The 26,662-nt window shown below is 45.2% G+C and overlaps 1 protein-coding gene across 3 annotated transcripts in view; it reads left to right on the plus strand.

Annotated features, from left to right (window-relative positions):
* Positions 1-26,662, plus strand: part of Pah (phenylalanine hydroxylase) — a 92,536-nt gene that overhangs the window by 47,592 nt on the left and 18,282 nt on the right. For 2 of the 3 annotated variants that reach the window (XM_063262995.1, NM_012619.2), the window contains 2 exons: positions 14,352-14,440; positions 23,841-23,908. In XM_063262995.1, coding sequence (XP_063119065.1) covers positions 14,352-14,440; positions 23,841-23,908 — 157 coding nt within the window. Of the gene's footprint in view, positions 1-3,384; positions 3,847-14,351; positions 14,441-23,840; positions 23,909-26,662 lie in introns of those variants that run through there. The other variant, XM_039078417.2, reaches the window with a different exon arrangement.

A 26,662-nucleotide genomic window follows, 5' to 3' on the forward strand; every position in this document is an offset into this window, starting at 1 on the left:
GTGGGTGTGCGGGTGTGTGGCTGTGTGAGTGTGTGGGTGTGTGACTGTGTGGGTGTGTGGATGTGTGACTGTGTGGGTGTGTGGATGTGTGACTGTGTGGGTGTGTGGATGTGTGAGTGTGTGATTGTGCGGGTGTGCGGGTGTGTGGGTGTGTGGGTGTGTGGCTGTGTGACTGTGTGGGTGTGTGGATGTGTGGGTGTGTGGGTGTGTGGATGTGTGAGTGTGTGAGTGTGTGAGTGTGTGATTGTGTGGCTGTGTGGGTGTGCGGGTGTGCGGGTGTGTGGATGTGTGACTGTGTGGGTGTGTGGATGTGTGGATGTGTGGGTGTGTGGGTGTGTGGCTGTGTGACTGTGTGGGTGTGTGGGTGTGTGGATGTGTGACTGTGTGGGTGTGTGGATGTGTGAGTGTGTGAGTGTGTGATTGTGTGGGTGTGTGGATGTGTGGGTGTGTGGATGTGTGGCTGTGTGGGTGTGTGGATGTGTGGGTGTGTGATTGTGTGGGTGTGCGGGTGTGTGATTGTGTGGCTGTGTGACTGTGTGGGTGTGTGGCTGTGTGAGTGTGTGGCTGTGTGGGTGTGTGACTGTGTGGGTGTGTGGGTGTGTGGGTGTGTGGCTGTGTGGCTGTGTGAGTGTGTGGGTGTGTGGGTGTGTGGGTGTGTGGGTGTGTGGCTGTGTGGCTGTGTGACTGTGTAGCTGTGTGGCTGTGTGGGTGTGCGGGTGTGCGGGTGTGTGGGTGTGCGGGTGTGCGGTTGTGTGGCTGTGTGGGTGTGTGGGTGTGTGGGTGTGTGGGTGTGTGGGTGTGTGGGTGTGCGGGTGTGTGGCTATGTGGGTGTGTGGAAGTGTGAGTGTGTGAGTGTGTGGATGTGTGAGTGTGTGAGTGTGTGACTGTGTGGCTGTGTGGCTGTGTGGCTGTGTGGATGTGTGGGTGTGTGGGTGTGTGAGTGTGTGGCTGTGTGAGTGTGTGAGTGTGTGGCTGTGTGGGTGTGTGACTGTGTGGGTGTGTGGGTGTGTGGCTGTGTGGCTGTGTGGCTGTGTGGCTGTGTGGCTGTGTGGCTGTGTGGCTGTGTGGCTGTGCCTCTTGGCTATGTATTACAGGGGCAAGAGAGCCATCGAGAAGGAGTTTCCCTCCCCGTCTTGCTCTATTTACCCTTGTCCTCCCATTCCTTGTCCCTTTGCTTCACGTTTCCCTCCTTCCTTCCTCCTCCCTTTCCTACCAACTCTGACAACGCTTGTTACCCAAATGATGTTTTTCCTGGAACTACTTTGACGATCTTTGATGTCTTTGCATCAGTTGATACACTTATGTCTGGTTCCTGACCATTTTATACATTAGATGACCCCTTCTTCTTAAAATCTCACCTAGTGCTCTTTGCTTCCCTTTACTATTGTTCTTGAACTTGGGTTAGCCTTCCCACTCTTTTCTCTTTCATTCACATTTGCCCTCTGACTTTCCTTCCCTCATGCCATTCAGGGTGAACAGTAGGAGAGAAAGCAGATGTGCCCAGCCTGGTGTGGAGTCATTGCTGTATGGCGATATATAGCAATGATGGAGAGACATGGTATTTCTAGGCAGTACCCTTCTGCATGCACTGAACTCAGTCTTTGGTCCCACAGGTGAGAGGAGAGGAAGACTTGGGGTTAGATAAGCCATCACATGTACTATGTTTGACTCATATAGGCACGTTGGCCATAACTCAAGTTGTGAGTGATGTATCAGCTGATCCCAGATCCTGTAAGTATTTAGAAGGCAGAAATGGAGGTTTATGGGTTGTGGTGGGTAACCTGCCACTATAAACCCGTGAGAGACATGTAGTATCTTGGAGGCTGGAGCGAAAGATGGTGCATAGTTTACAACACACATTACTTTTTCTGAGGATGGGAGTTGGGTGTCCAGCACCTAAATGGGGTGGCTCATAACTTCCTGTATCTCTATCTCTAAGGGACCCCAATGACCTGGCCTCTTCTCGCACTGGCACTCACCTGTACCTGCCTCCCCTGGTTAAAAAAATAAAGTGAATCATAAAAAACTAGAGACACATGGCCCGTTGGAAGGGTCAATGGAAGAACAGCTCTAGTTGACGGGATGACTGGAGTAAAGGGTCCTAGAGATTTTTATCTATTTATAATTTCAGCGTTTCACTGAAATTTCTAGTCTTCACTCGTTTCTGTGTCTGGCTCTAAGAATCAGATTGGTAAATAGAAGCTGTGTGCTTTGCCAGGATCCCATCACTGCTGATACTGCCTGTCCTGTCAGCCAAGCTACGGCTCCTTCACTCTTGCTAACACCTTCTTGCTGTTGGTCGTTCTTCCCCTAGAAACAGACATAGAAGTTCCTTTAAAGGGACAATAAGACCCCGGAGGTCTTCACCCGCAAGATGAGCCCGTCATGCCCTCTTCCTTTGCAATGACTCCTGGCACTCACACAGTCGCTGCTTCAATACGAGGCTGGCGACGACCGGCCTCAGAGGAGACCTAGGGGAGCCTGGAGTTGGGGTGAAAACACCCTTCTGTTCTGGGCCTCTGAATCAGAGGATTTATTGCCCTTTCTGTGACAGGCAGGCCACAATCCTGGGTGCCTTGTTGACTCAGCCCCGGGGCTGGTGAACATCTGACAGAGGATGAGAGTTAGATTGGGATCTGTCTGCCTTGAACTACTGAGGATTTAATGGACTCGCACTGACCCACGAAGCAGGAAGTTGGCTCTTGGGGTGCCATTTCTTTGGGAGCGCTCTGGAGCCAGCGGTCCCTTGACGTCTGGGTAGAACAGTTGACCCTGACTTAATGGGACCACGACGTGGGTGTCCAGGGGCCTGCTCTCTGGCAGGCTGCTTCCTTTGGAGCCAAATCAATATTTATTAACGATCTGCACCCTCTCCCGGGTGCCACCGGCTTCACAGAGAGCCTCTGTTGCACCAGCCGGCTCAGTAATTCATTAACCCCAAGCCCAGAGCCCGGGGAGGGGCTTGCAGAGCCTGACCCACCACTGGGGTATTTGGCAAGGTCATTAATGAGCTAATCTGATTTAAGTTTTCAAAATGAAGGCCTGGGTCACTGGGGTCAGTGCCTATTCTCAGTATTGTGAGTGAGACCCCTGTGTGTGTGGGGGCAGGGTGATGGTGGTGGAGATTGGATGGGGCTGCAACCCTACTGAGAAGAAGAAAGTGTATGCAGAAGGTAGGTTCTGTGATACCACTGATATCCAGGAAGGTCTGGATGGAAGACAGGAAGGAATTCTTCAAGGCCTCGTGGGGTCCTGCTTTAGCTCATCAAAAAAAAAAAAAAGTAATTAGAACTTTTTGACTGATTGGGTCAGGCCTATGGGCCGGGAGCTCAGTCTCTGCTACCCAGTAGCTTGAATCACCATGTTTACTTAGTCAGGCAAACAAGCACCCGTGGACTTTGTTATGAGGTCCAAACGCAACGGCTGGCTTTAGAACCACCTGTTATAGGTGAGTGGCTTCCCATACTAAAGAAGGAGGCAGACGGCTGGTTTAGTCCTCCCATAAATTTCACAGGGGAAAAGCCACACTTTTGGGGGGGAGCAAGTAACTCACTCAGATTCACACATTTATGCTTTGGAAGATCTCCTCGGGCACAGAGAGACCTGCTGTCTTCCTGTCTTGGATGCTCACCCTTTCACACATGGTGTCAGGGTGCATGTGTTTGGAGCCGAGTGCAAAAGATGCCTTTCTCCAGGCTCCCTACTTTTAACTTAGAGGGTCCCCAGACTGCTTGTCCTTCACCTTCTGAAGAGAAATGAAGTCATGTGCCTCCGGTCATTCTTACCTCTGGACTGGAATTCGTCTCCACTGGGTCTCTTTTCTCAAGATTCCTGTCTTATTCCAAGGTGATCGCCTGCAAACTTTTAATGGACCCATGTCCTTCTATTCCATAGGACACAGGCTGCTGGCAAGGGCCTTGGAGGAGGTGGTGTGTGTGTGTGTGTGTGTGTGTGTGTGTGTGTGTGTGTGTTGAGTCCAGGTAGTGCTGGGCAGCTGCTAGGGGTGAATCTCAGGCCTGCCACCATTATAGCAGCAAGAGTAATAATATGACCATAGAGTCTAAAATTCCTTACTACATGTTAAACACTGCTGCAACACTTCTTTATGGGCTTATACATAGATCATCATTTTAAATCTGTCTCTCTTGTGACACAGTGTGTAGTGTGTCCATATCACAGCATGAGTGTGGAGGTTGGAGGACAACCTCTGGTGTTGATCCCCCTCCTTGGACTTTGAAACAGTGTCTCTGTTTCACTCTCTGTGTATACCAGACTACCTGATCCGTGAGCTACTAAGGCAGCCTCCTGTCTCTGCCTCTTGTTTTGATGTAGGAACCTTGAAATTACAGGCTCTTGGCTGGCTTTACGTGGAGTTTTCGAATTCAAACCCAGGTGCACACGTTGGGTAGGAAGATGCTGTATGCGCTGTGTCAGCTCCCCACCCCCACCGAGTTCATTTTGATCCTCACCAACCCTCTGTGAGATACCTGATTTTTATGGTCATTTCTATGATTTGTTTACGATAATTATTTAATGAATTAAGTCATTTCTTTTCTACTAAGAAGCCTGAACTAAGCTCTCTGAGCCCAGATAGATTGTTTTTGCTCTGAGGGAAGAACTCGCCAGAGCTGGGACTGGCTCTTTGTCGCCCTCTGGGGTTCAGTTGGGAGGTAGCACAGCTCAGTCTATGGGCTCTTCCCATGGAGGAGGGATGCTGTGAACGGTAACTTGGGGGCTGAAAATGTAGACTCTACTCCCAGAAGGTAAACACAGCTGCCCTGCCGGTTGTGGTGGAAGCGTCTTTTCCCGTGTCTTCTGGCCAGCCTCTCACAGGGTTCTACCCATCTCAGAACACCAAACCCACCAAGGACCGTAGGGAAAAGTAAACACAACATGCATGGCTTACAGGGGGAAACTGAGGCACAGTATTAGGAAGGGCGTTACTATCAGGACTGGATGGAAAAACAGTTCTTCACTCCAAGCTCCGGTTCTCCTCTTTCTTCAATTACTGCCAGGATTATTAAATCTGTCACTAATGGTAAACATGGATCGAGTCTCTCTGTGTGCTGACCATGGGGCTAAGACGTGTCATGTCTGCTGTAGGAGTTCATTTAGCAGCAAAGAAAGATGATTTGAATCTGTTTTGTGGATCTAGAAGACAAAATACAACCCCCGTATATAATTACATTGCAAAGGAAGTGGCATGTTTATTAGTTTTTCTGTTAAGTTTTACTCTGCTTTGTGTGTGACGAAGCGCCCAATTCTCTCTCTCCCTCTTCCCTCCCCCTCCCCTACCCTCTCCTTTCCCCCTTTTCCGTCCCTTCCCTACTTTCCCCCTCCTGTGTGTGTGTGCACACGCTCGCACACACACACATATATGTATACATATATGTATATATGTGTATATATATAATGGCAATATATGCAGTCAGGCCCATAAAAAGATGTTATCAACAACAGTGGGCCCCATATAGTGATAGTGACGTATGAGCTTGCATGAATGTTCTCCAGATCGCACAGGATGAAATTCTGCACTTCTCAGAATGCATTTGTTAAGTTGTATGTGATTCTTTGTGTGTGTGTGTGTGTGTGTGTGTGTGTGTGTGTTTACAATTGACCAGTAGTACAGTTCTTATGAGCCGCAACTCTTCAGAAAAAGCATGTGTGTATCGACTCATTTAAATGCCTGTTGTTCTTATGAAGCATATTCTGTAGTAGCTCTCCCATTATCGTTTTATAGAAGAAATACTGAGGCTCAAGAGGTTTCGCTACTTTTCTGGTCCCTTAGTAAGAGCAGAGACAGGATGCAAATAAGGCAGTCTGGCCTCAGTGTGGGGCTCCTTGTCATTGCTAGACTGACTGACCTCAGAAGACACAGGAAAGCAGTGAAGCCGGCACAAACTTTGACTCTCCCGGATCCCCTGGGCTCCTGTAGGACTGAGTCACCAGCATCTTGAGGAACTGGAGGCATAAACGTCTTTACATAACATTCTATGACTCACAGAATGGAGACGAGATAGCCAGTGTTGGTGAGCGCATGGGCAAAAGAGAATCCTTGTACACTGCTGAATGGACAGGAAATTGGTTCGGTTTAATGGGACCCAGTATGTACTTGCCCCTCATATTAAAATAGAACCACGTATGACCCAGCTATACCACTGAAGGCTGTACATTCAAAGAATATGAAATCAGTATCTTGGAAACGCACCAGAACGTCCTTGTTTACTGTGGAGAAATTTCCATAGACATATGAGTAGATATAGAAAACGTCGTGTGTGTGTGTGTGTGTGTGTGTGTGTGTGCGCGCGCCTGTGTAAATGGAATATCATTCATTCAGCCATGGTAGGTGACTTTCTATTTGATGCAATATGAATGGGGGTCTTTGCTAAGGGAAACAAGCTCACTGTAGGAAAACAAATGCTTCAGGACCTTTCTTCTACAGGGAGCCCAGAAAGTCAAATTCACAGGGGCAGACAGTGGTTCTTTCCTGGTGTTGGGGGAGAGAAATAGGTAGAAATTGGTCAAATGGTACAAAGTTTAAGTTATAAATAAGCCCTGGAGATCTAACATGCAACATGTAATAATAATAATAATGATGATGATAATGATAATAATAATAATGATACAGTATATACTTGAAGTTGATGAGAGACCTTTTGTATCCTCAACACTCACACATACGCATGTACACAGATGTAGACACGCACACACTACATACCTGTACATACATCTGCACACATACGCACAGTGGTAACTATATGAAGCAATGGGTGAGCTCATTAACCTGACTGTGGTAGCCATTTCGCAATGCATATGTATATAGAATTATTGTTAAATACATACGTATGTGTGTTTTGCTTGCTAACTGTACCTCAATGAAGCTGGAGAATTTTTAAAAGAAACTAATGCAATAACTCACCCGTGACTTCAATCTTTCGGCTCCACTTTCCTCTTTGGGAGCCTCTAGTGCTGACGTGTATTTGTGGGGTTTTTTGTTTTGTTTTGCTTTTTGATTGCTTCTTTCGTGCTGCCCCATAGAATGTAACCACTACAGACAGGGTAGCCCTCAGTGTTAACACCTTTCATGCCCAGGGCCTGGAGTGCAGGGCTGCACACTACATGCCGGGGTGCTGGGAATCTGAGTGTCCATGTTTGGAGAGCAATGCAACAAGAAAGTTTGGCTTGTGCTTCTGCTGGTGCAGGGGCTGCCTGACCTGCTTGTAACTCTCTGGCAATCAATAAAGGAGCAACAAGCAACAAGGGGAGATGTGGCTGTTAACTGTACTCCGTGCAGGGGAGAGGGGGAGGTCTCCTCATCCAGACCAGGGCCATTTAGAGAGACCCTTTGGTGGCAATACGTGGGGAGACAAGTGAGGTCTCATGGAAGACCTGGCCTTTTCTTGGTGCTTCTGATCTTACTAGAGAACAGACACCAGCATCAATGCTGATAGCAGAGTTTTGATATGCAGGGCTCGAGGAGAAAGGACAGCTTGGGGCAAAGCTTAGGGGACAGGAATGGAAAGCAGTTGTCGTAGCTGTGGGAGTACCTGTAAAAAAAGAAATGGTTCTTGTGAGACAAGAAGGAAATATGGTTCAACATGACCCAGTTAACCGGTGTTGGTTCAGACTTCTAGATCTGATTCCGGTCAGTTCATATTTTTAGGCACTTAAGAACAGCAATATTTTGGGGAAAGATTTTCTGGTAACATTTATCTCAATGCCATGTATGCAGTAAAGCATGAGGCTTAAGGACCTCGGAGAGGATCAGATGTGGTCTTGGTCATACAGAGGTGAATGTGACATCTCCCTGCAGGATGGACACAGGGAGGTTCTTGTGCCCCCTATACATGGTGGGCATGAAGAATGTATTGTCCCAGCAGTCTGGAGTAAGAAGTTACCTTTCTAGATTTTTCTCCCTGCTCCTTAGTGCCCTCATCTGTAAAGTAGGGGAAAAAATGTGACCTACTTCACACGGTGAGGATGGGAGGAGGCGGCTTCAGTAACTCACTGAGGACAATACCTGTCACATAAGTGACCTATGCTAAGAAGGCTTCCATTGTCACCACTCAAAGGGTGATGCAGACAGGTGACCTGTGCTTTAAAGTCATAAAAACCCCAGGGTGAGAAACTAAAGAGCCAGAAGGATTGGGATCAAGGCCCAGGGACCAGCATGGAGGCAGCTGGATGTGAATCTTGACTCTGTCATTCACTAGCAGAGCATACACGTGGGTGTGTGTGTACACATGCTGTTCTGTGCATGTGCGTATGTGCACGCATGTGTCCGTTTTTGTATATTGTTGGTGACCCACAGAACTCTGAAATTGAGTGATCCCTGATATTAGCCAAAAATAAAGGGCTGGCTTGGGGGATAAATTCCTCAGCCAAAGTCGAGACACACTTGAAAATCTGTTCATTTGCAGCTCAAAACCAGAATGCTTTTCTGTCACAAAGTCTTTGAGCACTCTGCTGACTTTGTTACACAGATACCAAAGAGCCCACCATGTAAAGAATATTTAGAGCTGCACCTGCATTAGTTCTGCATTGTTCATGTGGAAAGTGTAGAGCTCGAGTAGCTTGGATCCTCAGAAAAACAGGCTCTGACTTCATTTTATGAGCACAGTTGAAGTTTTAAGGGAAATCCTTTCTGAGGCTTCGGCTTAGATCTCCATGGTGCATTTCCTGAAACCTGCCACTAGATGGCAGAAGTGTTCTTTCTCATCTCACTTGAGCCAGTAGTGGGGGAACCTTACCTTGGGGCTGTACGCATTTCTTCCTTCAGTCCTTCCTCACAGCAACCCCAGATTAAAGGACAAACTCCATCGCAAATGTAACCCCAGTGCCTAGCCCATGATAATGCTTCAGAAAACATCAGCGGCCCTTCCTATTGTTACAGTTTCTATTTTCACAGAGGAGTGGACACAGAGTTGCCTTTCCTCTGAAGCCGGACTGGGGCTGCTTACAAATTCAACCTTGGGTCCTCCAGCCTCCTTTCAGGGTTAGAGTTAATAGCCATGGCCTTGGCTCGCTACATGAACCCTGCCATGTCTGTTTGCTTTTATGATTCTGGCCTTATCTTAGTCATGATGTGATTTTTTTTTTCTTTCTTTTTTTTTTTTTTTTTTTTTTCCAGAGCTGGGGACCGAACCCAGGGCCTTGCGCGTGCTAGGCAAGCGCTCTACCACTGAGCTAAATCCCCAACCCCAGTCATGATGTGATCTTAAGCCAGTTGTTTTGATTCTCAGATCTTTAAATCCTCGGTTTTTCATCTGTATGAGACAGGACTTCAGAGAGAGAAACTAGGTCAGAGTAGAGGCTGTGAATGGTGGTCACTACTGTTAATATAACCGGAGGCCTTCCATTTTTCTTCTCTTCCCTTCAATTTCTTCACAGTCACTCAGCACTCATGGCTCCTGCCCCTCAGGGAACCTAGCCGTCGCACTTTCCTGGTCTCTGTTCATACACAGGGCACTTGCACCCGGTACATCTCTTAAAAGCTCAAGGATTTGGGTGGTGTCACCTTCTCTTCTCTCTGGTCTCTCTCTAGGAGAGATACCGTTATTGCAGACACAAAACTCATGTAACTCATCCTTCCTCATGGTGTTACTTTGGAAAGCAAGCGCCAAGCCACCTGAGTCTGTTACTTTCACTGGGGGTAGTGATTTGCTTTGATATTGAAAGGTTTTGTAGGGGTTGCCCAAGGTACTCAGGAGGGAGTCATGAGGTAGAAGGTTGGCGTCTGAGGGTTCATCGTTCTAACTTGGGTCTAATTTATATTTGGGGCTTTACACAATTTCTGCTGCCACAGAAAATCTTTGTTGACAGCTACTACAAAGGGTGGGCAGGGGATGAGTTTGAGATGATTCATGAAAACTTTCAGGCATGAGATGGGGCCGGGTGTGGGCTCTGCTTCAGTCAGAGTTCCAAAGGTCTAATATTCCAGAGTGCAGAACTTGACTTTGTCCTGTGTTTTCTGGACAGGGAAAGAGTCCTTTAGTGAGTTCCAGTAGAGGACTGGGTAGAAGACCCTCTCGTTCCTTAATCTCTGAGTCAGAGAGTCCCAAAGAACAGCCTAGGCCAAGGTTCAGTCTAAGTCTGGTGTTTGAAAATCAGTCTCCCAAGAAAGTGGAATTTATTTATTTTTTTTTTTTGATTTTTTTTTTTTATTAACTTGAGTATTTCTTATATACATTTCTAGTGTTATTCCCTTTCCCGGTTTCCGGGCAAACATCCCCCTCCCCCCTCCCCTTCCTTATGGGTGTTCCCCTCCCAACCCTCCCCCCATTGCCGCCCTCCCCCCATAGACTAGTTCACTGGGGGTTCAGTCTTAGCAGGACCCAGGGCTTCCCCTTCCACTGGTGCTCTTACTAGGATATTCATTGCTACCTATGGGGTCAGAGTCCAGGGTCAGTCCATGTATAGTCTTTAGGTAGTGGCTTAGTCCCTGGAAGCTCTGGTTGCTTGGCATTGTTGTACTTTTGGGGTCTCGAGCCCCTTCAAGCTCTTCCAGTTCTTTCTCTGATTCCTTCAATAGGGGACCTATTCTCAGTTCAGTGGTTTGCTGCTGGCATTCGCCTCTATATTTGCTGTATTCTGGCTGTGTCTCTCAGGAGCGATCTACATCCGGCTCCTGTCGGTCTGCACTTCTTTGCTTCATCCATCTTGTCTAATTGGGTGGCTGTATATGTATGGGCCACATGTGGGGCAGGCTCTGAATGGGTGTTCCTTCAGTCTCTGTTTTAATCTTTGCCTCTCCCTTCCCTGCCAAGGGTATTCTTTTTCCTCATTTAAAGAAGGAGTGAAGCATTCACATTTTGATCATCCGTCTTGAGTTTCGTTTGTTCTAGGGATCTAGGGTAATTCAAGCATTTGGGCTAATAGCCACTTATCAATGAGTGCATACCATGTATGTCTTTCTGTGATTGGGTTAGCTCACTCAGGATGATATTTTCCAGTTCCAACCATTTGCCTACGAATTTCATAAACTCGTTGTTTTTGATAGCTGAGTAATATTCCATTGTGTAGATGTACCACATTTTCTGTATCCATTCCTCTGTTGAAGGGCATCTGGGTTCTTTCCATTTTCTGGCTATTATAAATAAGGCTGCGATGAACATAGTGGAGCACGTGTCTCTTTTATATGTTGAGGCATCTTTTGGGTATATGCCCAAGAGAGGTATAGCTGGATCCTCAGGCAGTTCAATGTCCAATTTTCTGAGGAACCTCCAGACTGATTTCCAGAATGGTTTTACCAGTCTGCAATCCCACCAACAATGGAGGAGTGTTCCTCTTTCTCCACATCCTCGCCAGCATCTGCTGTCACCTGAGTTTTTGATCTTAGCCAATCGCACTGGTGTGAGGTGAAATCTCAGGGTTGTTTTGATTTGCATTTCCCTTATGACTAAAGATGTTGAACATTTCTTTAGGTGTTTCTCCGCCATTCGGCATTCCTCAGCTGTGAATTCTTTGTTTAGCTCTGAACCCCATTTTTTAATAGGGTTATTTGTTTCCCTGCGGTCTAACTTCTTGAGTTCTTTGTATATTTTGGAAATAAGGCCTCTATCTGTTGTAGGATTGGTAAAGATCTTTTCCCAATCTGTTGGTTGCCGTTTTGTCCTAACCACAGTGTCCTTTGCCTTACAGAAGCTTTGCAGTTTTATGAGATCCCATTTGTCGATTCTTGATCTTAGAGCATAAGCCATTGGTGTTTTGTTCAGGAAATTTTTTCCAGTGCCCATGTGTTCCAGATGCTTCCCTAGTTTTTCTTCTATTAGTTTGAGTGTGTCTGCTTTGATGTGGAGGTCCTTGATCCACTTGGACTTAAGCTTTGTACAGGGTGATAAGGATGGATCGATCTGCATTCTTCTACATGTTGCCCTCCAGTTGAACCAGCACCATTTGCTGAAAATGCTATCTTTTTTCCATTGGATGGTTTTGGCTCCTTTGTCAAAAATCAAGTGACCATAGGTGTGTGGGTTCATTTCTGGGTCTTCAATTCTATTCCACTGGTCTATCTGTCTGTCTCTGTACCAATACCATGCAGTTTTTATCACTATTGCTCTGTAATACTGCTTGAGTTCAGGGATAGTGATTCCCCCTGAAGTCCTTTTATTGTTGAGGATAGCTTTAGCTATCCTGGGTTTTTTGTTATTCCAGATGAATTTGCAAATTGTTCTGTCTAACTCTTTGAAGAATTGGATTGGTATTTTGATGGGGATTGCATTGAATCTGTAGATTGCTTTTGGTAAAATGGCCATTTTTACCATATTAATCCTGCCAATCCATGAGCATGGGAGATCTTTCCATCTTCTGAGGTCTTCTTCAATTTCTTTCCTCAGTGTCTTGAAGTTCTTATTGTACAGATCTTTTACTTGCTTGGTTAAAGTCACACCGAGGTACTTTATATTATTTGGGTCTATTATGAAGGGTGTCGTTTCCCTAATTTCTTTCTCGGCTTGTTTCTCTTTTGTATAGAGGAAGGCAACTGATTTATTTGAGTTAATTTTATACCCAGCCACTTTGCTGAAGTTGTTTATCAGCTTTAGTAGTTCTCTGGTGGAACTTTTGGGATCACTTAAATATACTATCATGTCAACTGCAAATAGTGATATTTTGACCTCTTCTTTTCCGATCTGTATCCCCTTGATCTCCTTTTGTTGTCTGATTGCTCTGGCTAGAACTTCAAGAACTATATTGAATAAGTAGGGAGAGAGTGGGCAGCCTTGTCTAGTCCCTGATTTTAGTGGGATTGCTTCAAGTTTCTCTCCATTTAGTTTAATGTTAGCAACTGGTTTGCTGTATATGGCTTTTACTATGTTTAGGTATGGGCCTTGAATTCCTATTCTTTCCAGGACTTTTATCATGAAGGGGTGTTGAATTTTGTCAAATGCTTTCTCAGCATCTAATGAAATGATCATGTGGTTCTGTTCTTTCAGTTTGTTTATATAATGGATCACGTTGATGGTTTTCCGTATATTAAACCATCCCTGCATGCCTGGGATGAAGCCTACTTGATCATGGTGGATGATTGTTTTGATGTGCTCTTGAATTCGGTTTGCCAGAATTTTATTGAGTATTTTTGCGTCGATATTCATAAGGGAAATTGGTCTGAAGTTCTCTTTCTTTGTTGTGTCTTTGTGTGGTTTAGGTATAAGAGTAATTGTGGCTTCGTAGAAGGAATTCGGTAGTGCTCCATCTGTTTCAATTTTGTGGAATAGTTTGGATAATATTGGTATGAGGTCTTCTATGAAGGTTTGATAGAATTCTGCACTAAACCCGTCTGGACCTGGGCTCTTTTTGGTTGGGAGACCTTTAATGACTGCTTCTATTTCCTTAGGAGTTATGGGGTTGTTTAACTGGTTTATCTGTTCCTGATTTAACTTCGATACCTGGTATCTGTCTAGGAAATTGTCCATTTCCTGAAGATTTTCAAATTTTGTTGAATATAGGTTTTTATAGTAAGATCTGATGATTTTTTGAATTTCCTCCGAATCTGTAGTTATGTCTCCCTTTTCATTTCTGATTTTGTTAATTTGGACACACTCTCTGTGTCCTCTCGTTAGTCTGGCTAAGGGTTTATCTATCTTGTTGATTTTCTCAAAGAACCAACTTTTGGTTCTGTTGATTCTTTCTATGGTCCTTTTTGTTTCTACTTGGTTGATTTCAGCTCTGAGTTTGATTATTTCCTGCCTTCTACTCCTCCTGGGTGTATTTGCTTCTTTTTGTTCTAGAGCTTTTAGGTGTGCTGTCAGGCTGCTGACATATGCTCTTTCCTGTTTCTTTCTGCAGGCACTCAGCGCTATGAGTTTTCCTCTTAGCACAGCTTTCATTGTGTCCCATAAGTTTGAGTATGTTGTATCTTCATTTTCATTAAATTCTAAAAAGTTTTTAATTTCTTTCTTTATTTCTTCCTTGACCAGGTTATCATTGAGTAGAGCATTGTTCAATTTCCACGTATATGTGGGCATTCTTCCCTTATTGTTATTGAAGACCAGTTTTAGGCCGTGGTGGTCCGATAGCACGCATGGGATTATTTCTATCTTTCTGTACCTGTTGAGGCCCGTTTTTTGACCAATTATATGGTCAATTTTGGAGAAAGTACCATGAGGAGCTGAGAAGAAGGTATATCCTTTTGCTTTAGGATAGAATGTTCTATAAATATCCGTTAAGTCCATTTGGCTCATGACTTCTCTTAGTCTGTCTACATCACTGTTTAGAAAGTGGAATTTAAATGTAAGACTTATGCAGAACCTTTGGTTACCGTCACCATCAACATGACTAATTGGGGTCCGGAGAGGCTGTTAGCCACGTGCCCTACGATCTGCACTCAGGATTTGGCCTTTTCTGTGTTACAGTGCCCTGGTTCCCAAGGACCATTCAGGAGTTGGACCGATTCGCCAATCAGATTCTCAGCTATGGAGCCGAACTGGATGCGGACCACCCAGTGAGTCCAGGACTCGGAATTAGAGTCTTTCAGCCTTCTCCCCACCTTCCCTCCATCTTCTCCTCCTCTCCCCTCCTCCTACATCTTCAGCTTGGGGCAGCGTGTTTGTTTAGTTGGTTAAGAGAATTTTACTGAGCTCCTACGCGCGCCAGCACTGGGAAAGCAAAGATTAACGAGACCATGAGACCTCCCCGTCGAACTCACTGCCGTCATTACTTCGATCGTTACTGTGACCCAGTGGCCAGAAAGTGCTGTCCTTATACAGTAGTGTGTATTTATTTTTCTGCCTTTGTGCATTTTACGGTCATTTAAATCAAGCACAACCAGGGAACAGGAAGAGAGGTGACAGTGAACGTTCAGAGAGCAGAGAAGAAGGTTCTAGTCAGATGAGGGAGGGGGCGGGGCCTTTGGCTGAGAGAATGACATCTGTTTCGGCCAGTGGTAGAGATGGGTGGGTGGCCCCTTAAGTGTGATAGCGAGAGAGCCAGCTGATGCATGGGTTGGGCCAGATTTTCAAACGTCTTTCATATCTTATATCCTGGAGTGGTGGCAAAATTCACTGTACCCTGAATCCTGTGGCAGAGGACATTTTGTTGTTGGTTTGGTTTGGTTTTTAATGGGCTCTCACTAGAGGAATGGATTTGTGTGTGTGTGTGTGTGTGTGTGTGTGTGTGTGTGTGTGCGCGCGCGCGCGTGTGTGGTGTGTAGGGATCTTCTTATTCCTTCTTCTCGGGCCAATGGTCCTTAGATGTGAGCAGCCCAGGCCGAAGATCAAGGTGGTCTGGCAGCTTCCTTGGGTGGGCAGTATGTTATTACGTTCTCTGCTCTGCCGGGCAGTGGACTCTCTGGCCTTTAATAACCAGGCAACTGTTTATACAAACAAGGTTTTAGTGTGGCTGGTACTAGGGTGTGTCTGCATTTATTCATCGTCTCCTCACGACCTTGTGAAGTCCAACAGCTAACAGGAGGCTTGCTCTTCCCAGTGGCACTTCCCATAAGCAGTTCGAGGTTTCCATCCCACACAGGCCCAGCCATGATAGGTACCTTCTCCAGTGTCCTCTGTCAATTGAACCTTGGCTCCAGTGCTCAGGGTAGTTGAGACACAGACCTGGCTGGTGGCAAAAACTCAAAGAATAGGGAGCCATGGAGTAACCTTTTAAAGCATGAGCATCTGGCATAGCAAACCCCTGTGAGTAGACTTGGGATGCACAAGGAAAGCATTGGGACTTCAGTTATCCGGCAGCTTCAGTTATCCAGAATTTTATCTTCAATTAAAAAGGGGGTGGGGAGTACTTTTTGAACAAAAACAAGGTGTGAATTAACCCTATCCTCTACACTTCAAAGCAGGATAAAAACTATTTTCAGACTTTAAAAAAAATAATATTGATGTCTGGGAGAGTCCCACTACACTCGCAGTCACATGTATGCATATGTGTATGTCCACCCGGTGCTGTCACTTACCAGGCATTGCCAACCATAAGTCTATCTTCATTGTTACACCAAGTGACTGTCTCTGCCTCATGTCTTCATAAGGACTCACAATGGCTTTCCTGAACCTTAGTTGTGACGTTAGAACGAATCATCCTGCATTAAGGACAGAAGTGTTTGTAGGCATCCTGTGCAAGCCTGGCCTATTCTGCCTCACAGACATGGGGGTGAGCACTGGTGAAGTTCAGGCAGGAGGCTCCTGGATTCTAAGACACCCTGAGCTATGCAGTAAGACTCTAAAACCAAACCAAACCAAACCAGAGCAGACCCAAACTAGGTCAAACCAAATGAAATCAAACCAAACTGAAAACAATTTGAAAATACCAGCTCAGGGGAAAAAAATTCTCTGTTGTCTTCTTGGATATGACACAGCCCATGTCATGGAGCCCAGAGGTGGCAAAGGCCACACTTCGGACGCTCTGATGTCCCCTAACAAACCCGTGCCTCTCAGCTGGGGGCCCTGCAAGCAAAAGCAACTCTAAGATTTCTTCCCCCCACCCCAGGAAAGCAAGTCCAACCTGAGTCAACCTGTAGGGTGCACACATCAGGACATTTCTTCTCTCCCCAGCCCCCAACATCCAGCCTTGACCCTCTGTTCTTCCCGTTGGCCTCAATCCTAAACATTTGGGTGGGTGGGAGAGGCAAGCCTAGAGAGAGAGGGACGTGTCCTTTCTGTTAGCCTTGTCTCCCCTCAGAAGCCAAAGCTGGCCTTAAAACTCCCTGGAATTCATTTCTCTCTGCCAACCCAGGCCACATCTTTGGCTCCCACCCTCTCCATGTCATGAATTTTATCATAAAAACACAGCGTATCAGGTACACAGTCCCCCTGAAGGGGAGGCGCCAGGGTCTTTCTGTTCCCTCGGTCTTTCACCAGATGCTGGGAATAGGGGCCAAGCACAGAGCAAAATCCCGGGTGTTCCCCTGCAGCCGCCAGGCCCCACAGGCCTGGCCTCAAGGTGAGAACTGCAAGCAGACACTGTGAAGGGGCCGTTCTTCTTCGAGGACCCTCTGTTCTGCCCTGTCCCTTGCAGTCAGCATGATCCCTTCCTCCCCTGACCCCCTGCCCTTGGCAAGATTTGCTTCTATGTGACCTTGTGCTTCACGGCCGCCCCAACAGCCACTTTGTGAAATGAGGGAAAGGAAGGATTGTTCTAGAAGTCCAGGGTAAAAGTGCTCGGCCTAAATCTTCAATGGAATAGGATGGCAGTCCATCCTTCACTCTGTCCTTCCTGCCTTATTCATGTTCTCCCTCCCTCCCTTTCCTTCTTCCTCCTTTCCTCCTGCTTACTCCCCCTATACACCTCCCCCTTCCTTTCCACAAGTATTTTTCAAGCATTACTAGCTATCGTTTTTGATTATTAATTAATTGATTAATTATCCACTTCACATCCCAGTTTCTGTCTCTTTCTCCTCCTCCCAGTCCCCCCTCACACAGATCCTCCCCCATTCTCCTCTCCCCTTCTCTGAGAAGGGGGAGCTCCCTCTGGGTACTGACACCCTCCCCCCCCCCAAGACAATAAGATCTCTGCAGGGCTAGGCAAATTCTCTCCCACAGAGGCCAGACCAGACAAGGCAGCTCACTCTGTTAGAGAAATGGAATCCAGGACAGGCGACAGATTCAGGGACAGTCCCTGCTCCAGTTGTTGAGGGACCCACACGAAGGCCAAGCTGCACTTCTGCTTCATATGTGCGGGGTGCCTGGGTCCAGCCTGTTGTGCTAGCATGTTTTACACATTCTGCCTGTGCCTTAACCTATCCGTGTCATTCTGTGAAGCAGGTGTGATCAGCAATCTCAGTTTCCATAAGAGGGAACTAACTCTCCCAGGGAGAAGCTGGCCACTAGGAGGCCACACTTCTAGTGAGGATGGCAGCTAGAAGCCCACGATCTCCTTGCTGTCTGAGCTTTAACTGCAGTGGTGACCAGAAAAATGGTGAACAAGATATATCAGCCTAGAAGAGTCCTCAGAAGGCTTGGCCTAAATACTCTTAAGCGATAAAACTTCCGAGAGAGAGAGAGAGAGAGAGAGAGAGAGAGAGAGAGAGAGAGAGGAGGGATAGCATCTAGGCTCTGATGTTTTCTCATCTCACAGAAGTCTCTCTCCTCCTTCTGACACCCTTTCCTTCGCCACTTCCTCACTGGCAATATGTTTTCCTGTCAAAACACACCTGGTTCCAGGCAGGGCAGCCTGAATCACTACTGTTAGCATAATTGAGGCAGGGTTTCGATGCTATTGGTTTAAACTGCGACAGTGTGATCAGTCAACACCCGTTACAGCTTAAGTCAGAACGCAGCTCATGGGGATGGTCACCTGCCAACCCAAAAGATGGGAAGCCAAGGTCCCGAAAGGAGAGGCTTCAAGGTCACAAGTCTAACCAGAGGTGCCTACCTATTTAGCTGCAGTGACAGAGATCTGAGTAGTGGGAGCTCTTGGCAGGTGGGAATGAATGTTTTAAAGACTCTTCCCGAATGATGAGTCTCTTGTAGTGCTATGCATGTCTGTTCATGTACCGGATCACCTGGCACTATTTTCCGGTGACCTGGAATGGACTTAGGATATTATTTTACATCCTCACGGCAGAAAACTTAAAAAAGCGTACAAAGCATTGTTAGCTTGTCACTATGGGCACCCCGTCCATGGGATAGTTAATTAGAGTTAGGTGTAGTCCTTCCATTGCTCCCTTACGCATTTCCCTCGATACATGGACTGTCTATCAGGCGTGCGATTTTTGCCTTGAGCTTTAATTTTCGCAGGTGGAAAAATTCCTAAATGTGCCATCCAGACAAGGCACATTAATGATGAATCGTGGTTGAGTGGGGGTGAGAACTGAGCATGGGCATCTCCTTCCTGGAGGCAGTGTGAAGTAGGAATCCCTCTCCCTGGTGTCTCCACTAACTCTGGTGTCCCACTGCAGTCCCCAAATCTCAGCTTGCCAGTGTGGTTAGGCTTGGAAAACCTTAACAAAAGTGATGCATTTAATCTTTATTTATTTATTATGCTTCAGGACCCTTCAGCAAACAGGCTAATGGGGCTCGACTGTCTTCCCTTCTGTTATCAAAACGGAATCAGACATTCTTCAGGGTTCTCAATGCTGTGAAAAAAAATCTTTCTTTTATATTTTCAGGGGCCAGAGAGAGAGACACACACACGTACTATCTTCCGTTAAGACTGTCTAGTCAGGATGACAATTGCTACATTTAAGTTTATTTTATGAGTTCAAGTATGAAGGTATGGATAAATACATATTTATTGTTTAGTCTAGTAGAGATGCTCCCCCACTGACTTGCTGGCGGTGCTTGGATATCAAGCTAGTTTTCCTTCTAGTGTACCCAAAGACATTCGTCTTTGATCAGCACAGATGCAGTTACAAGTTCATAGGCCATTGGAGCACGTGTGGTTCGTGTATACTTAGGATCCCAATATACACAGTGATGTTTATAGGCTAGCCTGAGCTATCCAGTAGGACCGTGCCTCAAATTCTGACAGCAAACAAACAGAAACTCCCAATTTCTCCATTCGTTTGATTTTTATTTTCACCTATGCAGAGCTGTGTGTATGTGTGTCAGAGTATTTGACACAAGCATGTGAGTGCCCATGGAACCCAGCGGAGGGCACTGGCCCTGGAGAGGGAGTGACAAGTGGTCGTGAGCCACCTCGTGTGAGCGCTGGAAACCAAACTGAATCCTCTGGAAGAGCAGCAAGAACTCTTAGCCACCCGAGCCATCTCTCCAGTGCCCCTATTTATAATGAGTGATTTTAATCCAGCCAGTGTTTCAGAGACATCAACAGCTTGTGCTTTGTAATAACCATGCCGTAAAATCTTTGAACCGAGGAATATTTCTTACCATTGGGATGTAGGTTTGGAATAACTATATGATGATTTTACTTTACAAGTATGAAGCATTCTGTCTTTCTTAAAATTATTGTTTCTTTTCTTTTTTTATTGGATATTTTCTTTATTTACATTTCAAATGTTATTCCCTTTTCTGGTTTCCCCTCCGGAAACCCCTCATTCAATCCTCCTACCCACTTCCTCCATGTGGGTGCTCCCCCACCTACCCACCCTGGAATTCTCCTACACTGGAGCATGGAGCCTTCCCAGGACGAAGGGTGTCTCCTCCCATTGATGACCGGCAAGGCCATCCTCTGTTACATATGCAGCTGGAGCTATGGGTCCCTCCATGTGTACTCTTTGGATGGTGGTTTAGTCCCTGGGAGCTCTGGGGTATCTGGTTGGTTGATATTGTTCTTCCTATGGGGTTCAAACCCCCTCAGCTACCTCAGTCCTTTCTCTAACTCCGCCATTGAGAACTCTGTTCTCAGTCCAATAGTTGGCTGTAAGCATCTGCCTCTGTATTTGTCATGCTCTGGCAGAGCCTCTCAGGAGACAGCTATATCAGGCTCCTGTCAGCATGCACCTCTTGGCACCCCCAATAGTGACTGGGTTTGCAGACTGCATGTGGGATGGATCCCCAGGTGGGGTAGTCTCCGGATGGCATTTCCTTCAGTCGCTGCTCCACACTTTGTCTTTGTGTTTCTTCCTGTGAGTGTTTTGTTGCCCTTTCTAAAAGTACTGCAGCATCCACATGTTTGTTTTTCTTCTTGAGTTTCATGTTGTCTGAAACTTGTATCTTGGGTATTCTGAGCTTTTTTTTTTTTGGCTAATATTCACTTATTAGTGAGTACATACCATGTGTGTTCTTTTGTGATTGGGTTACCTCCCTCAGGATGATATTTTTTGTGGTTGAATCCATTTGCCTAAGAATTTCATGAAGTCATTGTTTTTAATAGCTGAGTAGTTCTTCATTATGTAAATGTATCACATTTTCTGTAACCATTCCTCTGTGGAAGGGCATCTGGGTTCTTTCCAGCTTCTGGCTATTATAAATAAGGCTGCTATAAACATAGTGGAGCATGTGTCCTTGTTATATGTTGGAGCATCTTTTGGGTATATGCCCAGGAGTGGTATAGTTGGGTCCTCAGGTAGTGCAATGTCCAATTTTCTGAGGAACCTCCAGACTGATTTCCAGAATGGTTTTACCAGTTTGCAATCCCACCAACAATGGAGGAGTGTTTCTCTTTCTCCACATTCTTGCCAGCATCTGTTGTCACCTGAATTTTTGATCTTAGCCATTCTGACTGGCATGAAGTGGATTCTCAGGGTAGTTTTAATTTGCATTTCCTTGATGACTAGAAATGTTGAACATTTCTTTGGGTGCTTCTTGGCCATTCGATATTCATCAGCTCAGAATTCTTTGTTTAACTCTGCACCCCAATTTTAGTAAGGTTGTTTGGTTTTCTGGGCTCTAACTTCTTGAGTTCTTTGTATATATTGGATGTTAGCCCTCTCTCAGATGTAGGATTGGTAAAGATCTTTTCCAACTCTGTTGGTTGCCATTTTGTCCTATTGATAGTAACCTTTGCCTTAGAGAAGCTTTGAAATTTTATGAGGTTTAATTTGTGGATTCTTGATCTTAGAGCATGAGTCATTGGTGTTCTGTTCAGGAAATTTTCCCCCCTGTGCTCATGTGTTCGAGGCTCTTCCCCACTTTTTCTTCTATTAGTTTCAGTGTATTTGGTTTTATCTGGAGGCCCTTGATCCACTTGGACTTAAGCTTTGTACAGGACGATAAGAATGGGTCAATTTGCATTCTTCTACATGCTGACCTCCAGTTGAACCAGCACCATTTATTGAAAATGCTGTCTTTTTTCCATTAGATGGTTTTAGCTCCTTTGTCAAAGATCAAGTGACCATAGGTGTGCGGGTTCATTTCTGGGTCTTCAATTCTATTCCACTGATCTACCTGCCTGTCTCTGTACCAATACCATGCAGTTTTTATCACTATTGCTCTGTAATACAACTTGAGGTCAGGGATGGTGATTCCCCCAGAAGTTCTTTTTATTGTTGAGAAAAATTCTTGCTATCCTGGGTTTTTTGTTATTCCAAATGAATTTGCAAATTTCTCTTTCTAACTCTATGAAGAATCGAGTTGGAATTTTGATGGGGCTTGCATTGAATTTGTAGATTGCTTTAGGCAAGATGGCCATTTCTTAAAATACATCCTAGTAAACCCTAGAAATATTCCTATCCACATCTCTCCTACTGTTCCCCTCCCTCCCTCTCCATTCTTTCCTCCCTCCTTCTTGCTCTCCTGTTTCTTCTTTCTATTCCCCTGTGCTCCAGGTTCTCAGGTAAAATTATCTTTTATAAATTGCTTTACTTTTTTTATTTTTTGGAAATGTTGGTTGACCCTGATTTTAACATCAAGCAAAACCTAACAAGGCAGTCAAGGAAAGAAAGGGAAGGCAACATTTGAAAGTCAGGGAACATTGATGTTCTTCAAAGGCATCTTTAAACACCGCCTAGGATACAAAGCCTTAGTTTTCAAGTCATTCAGTCTATGGTTGGGGGAACTGGAGAGACAGAGAAATTGCAAACTGAAGTGATTTCTGGAAGGGTTTGGTGGGAAATGTTTGCAGGGAACAAAGAAGAGTTCTATGGCGGAGGACCAGTCTCTTGTCTCACCACAATTTGACCACAGTGAACATTTCTGTAAAATACTCTTCTCATCGGTTGGGACACTTCCCAACTCATGATCAGCCCACTCCACCCTAAACACTCAGAGACACACTTGGATGCTTTGCACTTGGACATGTGCTGCTTGGCACAACTGGGAAGACTGCCTGCCAGTCTGCCTCAGAGAAGACATTGTCATCTCTTGGTCTGGAGTGGTTTGCTCAGTCAGTGGAGTGCCTGCCAGGTCAGAAAGATTCACAAGTACTGAAGGGTAGTAAAAAGAGAGGGGGAGCTGGGTGAGCCACAGCCAGGCCTCTCCTTTACGGGTCTACTTCCGGGGACTCCATTGATTCTGGGAGAACACGCTTACTGATCAACCTAACAAGTTTGTGCCAAAAGCTGGCACAGATGTAGAGAGGTGGAGAATGACATTTTCCTAGCACTTTTGGGAGGTTGAGGCAAGAGAACTGAGGTCTGTTTGGGCTATTCAGAAATACCATATTTCAAGAAATTAAAATGCAAAACGTAAAATTGCCATAGCAGTAAGTACATATCCATCCATCTGTCTACCAAGGAATAAAAAGAGGCCTCCATAGTAATTTTCATAGTGGTGATTATTTAAAAATGGAAGCTGTGGAGATAGCTGATTTAGAAAAGCACAGATATGAAGCATGATGACCCATGTTACATTCCCAGTATCCATGTAAAGCATGGTGCCACATGCTTTTCTCATGAAACAAGGTAGAAAGACACCTAAGGTTAATAATATTTGAATTCATCATGTTCCGAATGTTCACTCCAAAATGTGTATACATTCCAACACACATACACAAACATACACACACGTATACATACAAGCACACTCACAAACATATATTCACACATACACATATATACATGCACACATGCACATATACACATATAAACACATACATGCATACAAACACACTATATACACACATATATGCACACATATTCACACATATACACAGACAGACAGACAGACACACACACACACAGACATGAGGAGGCATTGCTAAACACAACACTTGCCAGAAATAGTGTGAATATTCTATGTCTTCATCATAGGCATTGGCTTTGTCTTGATCAAGACAGTTTAGAAGAAGCTAGGAATGGAGTAGATGACATTTCCTTATGACCAGAGTGTATCTGTAGATCCTAAAATCTCATGATTGAATGGAGAAGATTCCCCTGAATCAAAGGTGTGGCAGAGTGTGTCACTCCTTCCCTCTGGGTTTAACACAGACCCTGTGTTAGAGCACCATCAAGGAGACACGTGTCATCATAGCTCAAAAGCTTCCACTCAGATCATTGCTGGAGGTGCCAGGCCTCTCCCTCTGCAGGCGTGAGTCATCAAGTGTCTTCTCTCTCTTAGGGCTTTAAAGATCCTGTGTACCGGGCGAGACGAAAGCAGTTTGCTGACATTGCCTACAACTACCGCCAGTAAGTCTTTCTGTTGGACAACTGAGAAAGGGCATCCCCAAACCCCCATTCTAGGTTGGAAATGATTGGCCTAGAACCCTCTGCTTTGTGTGTGCACTCATGTCTGTGTATAAGTGTGTATTTGTTTGTGTGTGTGTATATATGTATTATACATATGTATTTACATATGTATATATGTGTATGTATGTGCACATGTGTGTATGTATGTGTATATGTGTGCATGTATATGTATGCATGTGTATGTTTGTACGTGTGTGTGTGTATGTATGTATGTATGTATGTATGTATGTATGTATGTATGTGTGTGTGTTTAAGCTCTCTCCTTAATAACACATTTTGAAATGTTGTCTCTAGATCAAACAAAACCACCCCCTGTGCTGCAGCCTAGGTCTCTCCTAAGCTTTGCTAGCTAATCATCTGCAGTGTCTCAAATGATTAGCAAGGCTTCCATCATGAATGAAACAGGCTCTGGTCTTCTCCACATTAGACCAGGAAGAAAAAAGCTGGCTGCTCCAGTGAAGGAACGAATCACGGGAGCCTTGGGACCAGCTGCACTCCTGTGTTCTACTTATCTGGTTTGACCCAGTCCTGTAGGGCAACTGCCAGATGGGATATATTTCTGTTCAGAATTCTATCGTAGTTTAGCCAAGAGAAAATGGCCATATCAAATGTGTTGTTTGGGAACATAATGGCTTTGCTGTTGTGAGTCCTCGGGGAATAATACGTAAATTGGGACTTGGGAAACTCGGTATTTTGGAGACAGCAGTTTCTGAGTTAAGGGAATAAATAAAAAGATATACTCAAAAAGAAACTCCAGAGCTGTCCCAGGGACTGAGGTATTAGTTCTTCAACAGTGTTGGTAGGACATCAACAACCACATAAGAAAACGATGGGGCTTTATGTGGTGAACACAAACTTATGTGTGGATGGAGAGACATCTAAAACCCTACCTTCTCTGAAACATATGTGTGTGTGTGTGTGTGTGTGTGTGTGTGTGTGGTGTGAGTGTGTGTGGTGTGTGTGTGTGTGATGGTTATGTGATGGGTATGTGTGTGAGGAGTGTGTGTGTGTGTGTGGTGTGTGTGTGTGGTGTGTGTGTGAGTGTGTGTGGTGTGTGTGTGTGTGATGGTTATGTGATGGGTATGTGTGTGAGGAGTGTGTGTGTGTGTGGTGTGTGTGTGTGGTGTGTGTGTAGTGTGTGTGGTGTGTGTGTGTGGTGTGTGTGTAGTGTGTGTGGTGTGTGTGTGTGTGTGATGGTTATGTGATGGGTATGTGTGTGAGGAGTGTGTGTGTGTTTGTGTGATGGTTATGTGATGGGTATGTGTGTGAGGAGTGTGTGTGTGTGTGTGTGTGTGTGTGTGTGTGTGTGTGTGTGCATTTGGTGCTGTAATAAATTCTCGTTTTATAGATGAGGAACCCGAAGGTGAAAGAAATTAAATATCTTTTCAAAGTCATTTACCTAGTAGGCGACAAAGGCAGGTTTTAATTTTACCTGTCCCCAGACCATTGTCAGCATCTCCACTGTGTCTATTAACCTCGTGCCTAGGCAGGTCCAGGACTCAGGGTCTCATGCTGCCTTTCTGGCTGGAGTCCTTAGGACTGCTCTTGTTTTCAGGCTTAGCCTCATCCGTCTCAGAGATGGGTCCCATGTGATGTCCCAGCTCAATTAGAAGTTCTAAGCCTTTCCTGTGAGGATTGCTAAGTTCTTGTGATTGGGTCTTAGCTCTGACCCATGGACCCATGTGTCAGCCGACCACTGTGCTTAGGATAAAGAAGCTCTGTGGCGGCACAACCCTGACCACACTCCCACACGCAAAGGGAGCGTTGAGTGTCCTCTTGAAACCCCCCACACTGAAAGGGGTGGGAGGCTCTTGACTGCAAGAAGGGGAAGAGACACCGGGTCACCGGGAGAGGAAGTGTGAATCAGGACAGCAGCGTGTTCAAAATGTCTCCGCTTTTGGAAATATGTCGCAGCAGAAGGACCGGTTGTCTTTCTTGTTTTTACATTAATCAAGCAAGCAAGCAATCAATTGTTGGTGTGTGTGTGTGTGCGTGCGTGCGTGCGTGCGTGCGTGCGTGTGTGTGTGTGTGTGTGTGTGTGTGTGTGTGTGTACCTGCTATGACTCGTGTGGATGTTAGAGGACAATTGTGTGAATCCGCTCTCTCTTCCATTTGGGTTCTGGGCAGACTTGGTGGCAAGTGTCCTTAACCACAGAGGAATACTGCTGCCTCCGTCAGTCCCTAGCTTTGAAATGAGAACTAGTTATTTTAATAATCATGGTTATTGAAGTTCAAGTATTAGGAATATAGTTACATACATATATATATATATGTAACTATATATATGTATATATATGTATGTATATGTATATATGTATGTATGTATATATATATATATATATATATATATATATATATATATAAATTTATGCCTATAAACACCCACATTAAGAATACTTGTCCAGTACAGGGCTAAGGTTCACAGAAGTTTACTAAATTACCTGAGACTATAAATCTAGAAGTATCAGGGCCAGGCTTTGATCAGTTTCTATTTCCAAGGCCTTTTTTTTTTTTTTTTTTTTTTTTGCCTCCTTCACTGTTTAACTCTGGAGTACATACAGTCTTAGGCAAAAGCACACCTGACACTGTTTTTGCAGTCTTTGCCGGGTAACCAGGAGATCCTCTGGGCTTGAGATCTTCTTATTTCTCAATCAACAATTTATCTTTCCTCCCCAGTCCCTGCCCACCTTTCTG

This window comes from Rattus norvegicus, chromosome 7 (assembly GCF_036323735.1).
Source record: "Rattus norvegicus strain BN/NHsdMcwi chromosome 7, GRCr8, whole genome shotgun sequence".
Taxonomy (NCBI): Eukaryota; Metazoa; Chordata; class Mammalia; order Rodentia; family Muridae; genus Rattus; species Rattus norvegicus.